The sequence below is a fragment of the Solanum tuberosum genome, unplaced genomic scaffold, assembly GCF_000226075.1.
Source record: "Solanum tuberosum cultivar DM 1-3 516 R44 unplaced genomic scaffold, SolTub_3.0 scf00020, whole genome shotgun sequence".
Taxonomy (NCBI): domain Eukaryota; kingdom Viridiplantae; phylum Streptophyta; class Magnoliopsida; order Solanales; family Solanaceae; genus Solanum; species Solanum tuberosum.
This window is the reverse complement of record NW_006238946.1, coordinates 1580606-1590371: the sequence shown is the minus strand read 5'-3', so window position 1 is coordinate 1590371 and position 9766 is coordinate 1580606. Positions and strand designations below refer to the sequence as shown.

Genomic DNA, 9766 nt, shown 5'->3' with positions numbered 1-9766 from the left:
GTGTTTGTGTTTGTGTTTGTATAAAGCAAGAGAAAAATGTATATACAAATACAAATACATATATTTTTGTCCTATACACTTATAGTTATACAAATACAAATCTTATTATACAAATTACAATGTATAAATGAATTTATACAAAACTAAACAATTTATATAAAATTGAATGTTTGTAGTGAATTATACAAATCAAAGCTCCATTGCAAATGCAATTATGCAAACTATAGCTATAACATACAAATATGATTTTTACGTTTGCTATATGTGAAAGTTGTTGGGAAAATTGTATGAAATAACAAACTATTAATTCAAATTAAATTTTATAGCCATAGTTTATTTTAATTGTAATTTGCAGCAACATCCCATTTTTTGCCATCGGATTCGATATACAATTAGCCATTTTATATATTTCGATATAAAATGTATAAAATGCGTTTGTGTTTGTATAAAGCGAGAGAAAAGTGTATATACAAATACAAATACATATATTTTCATTTTATACACTTAATATTATACAAATACAGATCTTATTATACAAATTACAATGTATAAATGAATTTATACAAAACTGAACAATTTGTATAAAATTGAATGTATCTAGCGAATTCAAACTCTATAGCAAACATAAAATTTGCTATAAAGCGCAATTATGCAAACTATAGCTATAACATACAAATATAATTTTTATGTTTGCTATATGTGAAAGTTTCTACAATTGTAATATAAATGGTGGATAAATAATTTTAGGGTTAACTACTAGGGAAAATTATCACTAACCAATGCAAAATATAATAAACATACATTTTATTCTGAGATTATAATCATAGCCCTTTACAAACTTGTTTATAATTTTATATTTTTTTTCTTTTTCTATATTTAAAAAAAAAATCATTTTCTTTTATTCCATTGGCAACTGATCAGATATATGAAAAGTACACAAAATCTTAAGAAGTCAACTGAACTCCGCCATAAGCGGAGAAGCCCCAACATAGGATTCTAAATTGAGCCCAGAAAACACTTCCAATAGCAAGACAACACGTGGAGTAACTGACGAAATACCCGGCCCAAGTGGATCCCACCCACAAAAGCTTTTGGCGGGTCTTTCACAACAAACAAATTCAAATAAGCAGTCTTTTAGCCAATCCCTAGGTCACCCCCGCCCAAAAAATCTTTCCCTCCAATCCATCAGTGGTTCCTTCTCCATTTGCTAGGGTTTATGCTTCTCTCTCTTCAGGTTCGTAATTTCTTACTCTTCATTGTTGTTTTGTTTGGTTTTGTGTATGTGTGTTTCTGAATTTATTGTACTTGAATTTTTGGGGTTTAGCTGTTAATTTTGACTGTTTATATGTAGTTAAGTCGTATCAAGTTAATTATTGAGGAATTCGTGCCTAGCCTTTGTAAGAATTCATCAGCGAGTTATTTGAAAAGCATCAAATTTCTTGTAGTTTCATAATTTGTGGCTTCATGTGAATTTAGGTTGCATTTGGTACTTTGTGAAATCATTTTCTCTATCAGTTTCATGTATGGCTTGTTATGAAAAAAGGCAACATATGGTTGTTGTACGAGGTGTGATATGGTATAAAAATAGCTCTTGGTGATACTCTTAATGTCTGAATACAACAACATACCCGGCGTAGTCCTATAAAGTGGGTATGGGAAGGATAGAGTGTACGCATACCTTACCATACCTCAGAGTTAGTTAGGTTGTTTCCGATAGACCCTCAGCTTAAGGAAAAAACAGTCCAGAAAAAGAAGTAATGAAAGTATAAGAAACAACCAATAGTAATATGAACAACAGATTGTAGCAGTACAATACTATGATAAAATGATCCTATAGTTGAAGTACAAGAAAAATCAGATTGTAACAAAAATTCGAAGTACAAGAAACTACACGTGTAATACTACAACTACTAGTATGGACGGACAACAAGACAATGCACTCCTAATATGGATAGTTTGAGGTATTTTTAAAGAGAAATGACTTCGTACAATATATAATTGAAGTCAGTTTACCCTTTTATTAATAATGGACTGTATTTTCCTTGTAGAAAACATTTTAAACTATTCAAATTTCAAGGATAGTGAAGCATTGTAAAATTATTTCTTGTGGCTATATTTTTGTATACAAATTGCTCTGGAAGTTGGAATGTTTTCCTGTTTTGATAAGTTATTTCCTTTTATCCTTTTCACTTTTTCAGGTTAATATGGAATGAAATCTGGGTCAAATTTAATCTTAAATTGGATACATTAGTTTGGGAGTTAGTGAACCTTGAGGGTAAAGGTGATCCCTAAACCTAATTTCCTGCCAAGTGAGAAAACAGAAATAGTATTATGGGGAAAGTATCTCCTAAAGATGGGCAATCCAACACTCTGAAACAGAAAAGGTGGTCGAAGAGTACAAAGAGCAAGTATCTGAGACCAGGTGCTCTTGCACAACTTCGGAATACCAAGGTTTCTGCTGCTAAATGTTGTGCTGATCTTTGGAAGAGAAGAGTGGTCGTAACGGATACAGATGATGCTAATAAGGAAGATCTGTTTCTAAATGATGTTAATGATGAGAGTCCCATATTTCTATCTCCCGTGAGATCTCATTTGGGGGAAGTGGCTTCACACATGGATTTAGCCAAGCAGAATTATTTGCTAATGACTCCAAAGACACCCGGAGCTGTAGAAGGCATGTTGGAGTCAAGGCTTGAGTCACTACCATTGGATTTATTGGTATTGAATGTGCTCTTCTTTTTTCTCCAACCTAATCATCTAGTTCAAACTTTGTTCATTATATCCTTGTGTACATCAATTTACTTGGCTTGCATTCTCTAAATGTAGATGTTAATAAGTCTTCTTTCACTATAGGTAGAGAATAAGAAAAACTGTTGGCAATCTTTGGAAACGCAATAGGAGGTTGAATGTGCTACTTCTAAAATTATTAGCCAATTTGAAGTGTTAACGTTGAATCAATTTGAACATTAGTGTATATGGGGTTGAGCATGTTTAACAGTAAGCTACAAAATGCAAAAAGTAAAATTGACATGTGATATTTTATAGTGGTTCGACAAGCCATTATCCAGTTCTTGAGAGTTGAGATACAAGGGAGTTATACTTGAGTTCCTTTGCTCATGAGTTTCGTACAATTTCTAGTGATTTTCAAACAACCCACCACCGACTTTTGGAGGTTGCACTTGTTGATCAAGTATCAACAACAAAATTGCATGTTGGGTTTTCACACCAACAATGAGATCCCACATAACTCATTTTTTTCAACTCACGATCTACAATGAAAGGAGGTCGCTGTCTCTTTTCTTGTACAGAGAATGATTTTCCTTTTTTTTGTATGTTCTTTAGGAACCTGTCTTTTTTTTCTTGAACTTTGAATCTCAGTGACTGTTCATCTGCAATTATTTATAGAGTGTGATTCAAGGAACACGTGTTTCTGGGATTAGAGCTATATTTCAGACGTTTCCTTGCCCTTTTGCAGAAACCTCAATTCTGACAAATGAGACATTAGTCCTAAGAAATCTCCTTGATTGCAAATCTTTAAAGTGATCTCTTCCCCTTGCATGCATAGATTCTGACCCACTGATTGTGCCCTAATTTGTATGCTTTCTCCAGCATATCTTTTCCTTCCCTACTGATTTTCTCAACCTTCCATAATCTTTTGTTTCATGCCAATCAAGAAATTACTCATTAGTGCAAGGAAATTCTTGTCAATTATATAATCCTTAGTTCGAATAAATATGTTGTTTTTCACATTAAATCTCAGTACTTTTGTCAACTTTTCAGTTGCTTGTTGACATTAGTAAACTGAAGATGGTTCTATTCTGATCTGATTCATTTGATCTAAACATCTGCATGAATGGAAGCTCCTAGCTGTCTCATTCCATTACAACACATCAGTTACGTATCTGTTTTGAATTCCTGTATTAGCATGCTTAATTCATCAGTTCTTCACAGTTTGAAGCTATTTGTGTGCTACTGCCTCTCCATGTAGATCTTTTGGTTTCTTTTCCTCACTCTCTCCACCTAGCTTCCTCATCAGCATTACCAGGTAACTGGCTACTTAATCAACTATTAATGTTGTAGAGAACTTGAATTCTTGAAAAAATGAAAGCAAAAAATTATAAGAAAAATAGGCTGAAAGGATGAGCAGATAAGCTGAAATAGCGGTTTGGCAAATGAGTATTGTGTAAAATGACAGTAGGTGTGTTACTTATTGTTCGTTTGTGTTTTCTGAAATGGAGATAGTATGATATTTGACATTTGAGAAGAATAATTAAACTAACTCGTATGTCACTGAGGACAGAATCCAATTCCTGCAGTTTATTGTCTGAGCTGATTAGCTAATAGTTTTTTATATATTCTACTTAAGGTTAACATACTTTGCCACCTGCAACATGACCAACTTAAAGCAGTTTTCCATGTCTCTCAGAAGACCAGGAAGGCAGTGAGTCATTCTCTCTCTCTCTCTCTCCATTTTTGTCCTTTTAGCCACATAAGAAGATGTGATGTCTAATTGCTGGTGCAAACGGGACAGGTAACTTTGGCAAGACAATTCCATTTCAATTATACGACTCCAGATAGAAGGCGACAAGATATGTTAGGAACCATGACTCCTCTCCCCACTGATCACTGTCCTTTTGCAAGGTAATACTATGATCTTCCAACCATCCTTTAGCTGGCTAACTGATTTATATGCGTTAAATTTAAATATAGCTGTCACTTTGCAGCAAAGGGGATGGGAAAGGTGCATGGGTTCACAGCCCTGTTACTCCTCAGGCTCCTAAGCATGGTCCCAAGCCCCCATCTCGCCTCAAGTTTATAGAGATGGAGCAAATTGCAGCTGTTCTTTTCCAGGAATCTGCATTTCCTTCAAGGCATTTGGTGCCATCTGTTATACCAAAACCCCTTTGTAAGCCCTTGGGTTCTAATAGAGTCCTATTTTACGAGGATGAATTATGCCAGGCTGTTTCTCAGAATAAACTTCGTTAGCTTCTGTTTTAGTTTCTCATCTCCTAATGTGTATAGTAGGAATCTTGGTAGTACTACAGCCATGATGGAGTTCTGTAACATTATCAAGGCATTCGTGGAAGTTGTGGTGTTTGAAGATTGTGATGCGAATAATACATTGATATTGGTCGTGTATAGTCCTATATAGTTTCCTTGTATTGGGTTTTGGAGTGGCAGTGATTGTTGCTTTTATCTGTAGCAGTTAAATGAAAAGAATATATGCAATGTTTTAGTGCAGTTGATTGTGAGAATGAAGCTGATACTTTTTACAAAACTTTAATATCAAGATCTTCATAGTTGCTCTAGAAATACCTTATAACACAATCTTTAATATCCAACAAGGAGAGTTGGCATGTATACTATGCAATGATATTTGCATTCCATTTGGGGCGTTGAAGAGGGAACACAAATTAATTTAAGCTTTTTTGCACTTCCTACACCTATTGTATCTTTCAACCTATAAATATTATATTAATTTCTTTATATAATCAGAAAAAAAATATTATTTTTTACGAGGCAAACTAGGAAGAAATGGATAAGAGAACAAATAAAACTGTGCTGGAACAGAGGGAAACTCCAGTGAAAATAAACGTAGTTCTCCTGTAGAGGATCTGTCTATCACATGTATCAACAAATAACCATTCTGCTTTATATTTAGTTCCTATTTGCTCATCAATATATGAGTTCTGTGGTGTCACAATGATATGAAATGAAAATAATATATGTGTAAAGGATTCAAAATACTGAAAATTGATTGATTTGCACAATGAACTGAACAAGTTAGTTTCATGCACCTCGCATCATATTATGTGTGAATCACTTTTGCAAGTGCTTCACGACATGAAGCACGTGTACTATACATGCACACAACCGAGAAAAAGCTCATAGAACTGACTACTGTTAATAAATTTACAATATTGAAAGAGAGAGCTAACAAAACACCAATGAAGACACAAGTTGATACGCCTTAAAAACAATCATATAAAGTTGGAAGGACCATTGTGGTGGCTTCAAATCCATCCCTGCATATAGGATGATTGCAAAGCAAACCACACCGACCCTGCCTGTCAATGAGCACTAACAAGGAATGGGTGCTGGCAGACACTGCACTCAATCGTTTCTGATCCAGAAGCCGGGACTTCAACCTACAAACATAACTGCATTAGATACTTCCCAAGCGGAAGTTGCAGGGTTAACACTACAAGAAGTCTCAGCAATAGGTAGAAAGCAAACGCTGTTTGCATTTCATATTTTCCACGAACATGTAATATCAAAATGCATATTTCACCATTCTCTTAAATCTTTTTTCATTTGGTAAAAAGTTCTAAAAGGTTTGGCATCACGTTTTACTCTATACATTAGGTCCCAAAAACTTGTCCAATCATTTCAACGGCATAAAATCTGCTAATCTAGGTAGTACTCCTCTTTCTTTGTTCCCTTTCCCTTCCTTTTGGCCAACTGTTGAAACTAGTAAATTTTACAAGTTTGAAAATATGAATTACTTTCTTAGGGACCTAGACACAACAGGACAACATGAGCCCCCGCCTTCAATTTTAACAGATCAAAGAATGTTTGAAAGGGAAAATAGGCAATTTCATTCAATGGAATAGAGCTACTATGTAGTGCGAAAATCAATCTGCTAGTTTCAACCATAAAACAAATAGGGAAAAGGGTTCTAAACCTGCAAATGGACTGTGCAAGTTGGGCATGCAACCTCTCTCATCCTCCTGGATCCTTGGGATGTATGACCTGAGAATAATAGATATTTTCAGTTCAGGAAAAGAAAAATCACCAAATTGCAGCCGCCATAGATGATAGAACTTTGCACGCCAGTTCCAGACAGCAATCCATTGCAAAACTATGTTATTTGAATTGAACAAGAAATTATCTTGGCAATGGCTAATACCTGTTGATGTCTTCCGCTTTTTGTCCAACTCCTCCTGTTGATGAAATTCAAATCAGAGATATTCACACTAAATGCTTAAGATGCAACCACAAAAGATAACTTTAAAAGGACCATCAGCCAAAGATGCAACTCTAAGCTGCTATGTAAACACACAAACTCATGATTCTGTTGCTCATATCGTATATCCTATTTTTACAATTATGTTGTCCAAAAATAGCTATCCCTCAAAAACCTCGGAAACTGTTGATGCAATCGTACTACGAGTCGTCAAACTACTGTTTTGATAACCTATCTCAAAAGAACAAATCGCTCAACAAAAGCAAATAATGATGGAAACATAGAAGTGATATCTACCTGGAGTTTTTTTGCAAGGTCCACATGACTCGGCATTGCAGCAACTCTGACCGCTGCTTTAGCATTGCTGAGCCTTTGAGTTACCTCAGCCTGCAAAATGAGAAGCAATATTATGAACACTAGAAACTTTTCGAGGACAGTACATTTTGTGAAGATATAGCTAAAAGCTCTTATGGCCAATAAAATTAAAAAATGCAAACATACAGAAGATCAACATGTTGAACAATGATAACAACAATAAAGAATGTAAACATTGAAAAGCATCATCACAAAAGAGTCGCAAAGCTTTGGATAGTACAATAATCATATCAAGATCATAAAAGTCATAAAAAGCTGAAAGGTTTTGATGCCTCATTTTTTTCAGAGAGAAATTTCCTTAAAATCAAGTTGGATGATGAAAAGTAAAATAATAAAAAGGGTGTCATCAATTTTCCCACAAATAACATGTGATATTATTTGCCCAAAATTCAGTAGATGCTACTGTCATCAATGAGCATGGGTGGCAGCGAGGGGATTGATTTTGACAGATGAGAAACTACGACAGAGGAGTCTTACATATATTAGTAGGCGGAACTCATCGGTAGCCACCTAAAGTTGTCACAAACTTTCATTTAGACACCTTAACCAGCCTTTGTTCATTTTAAACACCTTGTGTAGATGACCACTGTGTCATTTTGACACTCTTTTTACAATCAGCAAAAACACTAAGGAGAGTGTAACACACTCGCCGATGATGGTGTCAAAGCAACGAATTAACCGAAGACATATGGCATATATACCAAAAATAATTAACAATAAATGTATTACAAATAAAAACATATTTTTAAAACTAATTAGTTATTTACTTAAAAAATAAGTTTCATTTTATTTTTAAAAAAAAATCAAAAAACCTTGCAGTGCCCACTTTCTTTCTCACCATCTCCATCTCTCCTCCTCTGACCACCATGAACATCCTTTTCAAATTTGATAAAATTATGGAAGATTAACGGAATGAAAAGTACTTCCTCCATCTATTTTCACTATCATCAGGTCATAACAATCTCCACCTCTGCTTCTATCTCTTTCATAAATAAATGAATTTGGGGATGCACCAAGAACTTAACTTCCTCCATAAAAGAAGTGACCTTTTTGACCTAAATTCTCCCCTAATTGATTATTGTAATTGTTCTCCATTGAGTAATTACTTTCAACGAGATTTCATCTTTTTCTTTTTGACGAAATAGTCAAAATTATCAGGCTTAAAGTTTGACCAGATAATTTTTGCTTTCCTAGAGGTAAAATTGCAGTACAGAGGATTTTTTGCATATTGAAGGATAGAAAAGGAAAGGGATCTTAGAAGATTATTATGGCTAGATGTGAGCAATAAAAAGATATGCACCACCATCAAAACCTCCAGATTCACGGCCTAATCCAGTCTTTTTCTTCTTCGATGAAGTTTTTGAATAATTTCAGCAAGGTTTATGACAATCGAATGGTGAGAAAGTTAGGGGGAGAAGTTGGATACGGTGGTGGATGATGGAGGAGGTGTTGGAAGGAGAGAGAAGGAAGAAGAAACAAAAAAAAAGTAAAAATGTACAATATTTAAACTTTTCACGCTCTCAAAAACAGTGAAACGCACGCAATATGCCAACTCAGCAAAAAGTGTCAAAATGACACAATAGGACACGACATGAGGTGTCTAAAATGAACAAAGTCTAGTTAAAGTGTCTAAATGAAAATTGATGCCAACTTTAGGTGGCCACCGATGGGTTTGGCCTTAGTATATTATGTGCAAATGCTCAAGCAAACTCAAGGACCACTTTCTATTACATCGCAAGGTGGTAACATGGTTTTGGTAGATGATATTTAGTTAGTTTGATTTTAGTGGATGATTTCAGATTGTCAGGTCTAAGGGAAGAGATGATGTCAGATTGTCAGGTATAGTGAAGGGAAGAACTACACAGTTGGGCTTATGGAAGGAGGAAGAGAAGACCAAGAACATTATTCATTTATAATTTTTATCAAGTAACCAGGAGCATATAATTGTTCCCCACTACTTCTTATGTGGGTCTTCTTGCAAAGAGAGGAATAGAAAAGCATTTGATAGTGCAAAAGAACAATATTGTACATATGGGGAATATCCGTGTATTTCTCTACCTTAACTTTCTGGTATACAAGAGATTTCCATAATTAATGATATGATATTTACTGTATGAAAAAATCATCAACGAGCAACCACCACTATATTCTGACATGTTTAGATAGATAGAAACACATGCATTTACATCCTAAATGAACTCAACAATGTAGTTGAGCATCACATCTCTAATCTCAATGAATATTTTTGACAAGTTCCAATTTCTCAATGATTAACCAAAGGGTTCTTTTCGGCAAAATCTTACGCACATAAATTATGACCTGTTATAACTCTGTTGTAGAAAGTATCTTTAATGACTTGTAACATAAAAGTAGTTCACACCTTTCTAAATTCCATCCCAATAATATCCCCTTTCTCTCACCCAC

At 34.7% G+C, this 9766-nt stretch overlaps 2 protein-coding genes across 2 annotated transcripts in view; one reads left to right on the top strand and one right to left on the bottom strand.

The window, feature by feature from the left end:
• The first annotated feature begins 931 nt into the window (after positions 1-931).
• Positions 932-5282, top strand: LOC102600745 (F-box protein At4g35930-like). The gene is made up of 5 exons (XM_006340708.2): positions 932-1234; positions 2199-2718; positions 4367-4441; positions 4532-4641; positions 4725-5282. Exons 2-5 carry the CDS (start codon positions 2332-2334, stop codon positions 4984-4986), a joined length of 834 nt encoding a protein of 277 aa, XP_006340770.1. The 5' UTR covers positions 932-1234; positions 2199-2331; the 3' UTR covers positions 4987-5282.
• Positions 5283-5731: 449 nt separating this feature from the next.
• The window catches only part of LOC102600420 (protein FREE1-like), a 9625-nt gene continuing 5590 nt past the window's right edge, over positions 5732-9766 (bottom strand). The window contains exons 7-10 of the mRNA XM_006340706.2: positions 7265-7354; positions 6911-6944; positions 6686-6753; positions 5732-6149 (exon numbers count right to left, since the gene is read on the bottom strand). Of these exons, the coding sequence (XP_006340768.1) occupies positions 6072-6149; positions 6686-6753; positions 6911-6944; positions 7265-7354 (270 nt within the window). The 3' untranslated portion in view covers positions 5732-6071. The remainder of the gene's footprint in view (positions 6150-6685; positions 6754-6910; positions 6945-7264; positions 7355-9766) is intronic.

Bases quoted from the DNA above. Each gene is read 5' to 3' on its own strand.
- LOC102600745 (XM_006340708.2), top strand. From the start codon at position 2,332: ATGGGGAAAGTATCTCCTAAAGATGGGCAATCCAACACTCTGAAACAG. The intron at 4,442-4,531 runs GTGAGTCATTCT...CAAACGGGACAG, and splicing joins CTCAGAAGACCAGGAAGGCA to GTAACTTTGGCAAGACAATT. The intron at 4,642-4,724 runs GTAATACTATGA...GTCACTTTGCAG, and splicing joins GATCACTGTCCTTTTGCAAG to CAAAGGGGATGGGAAAGGTG.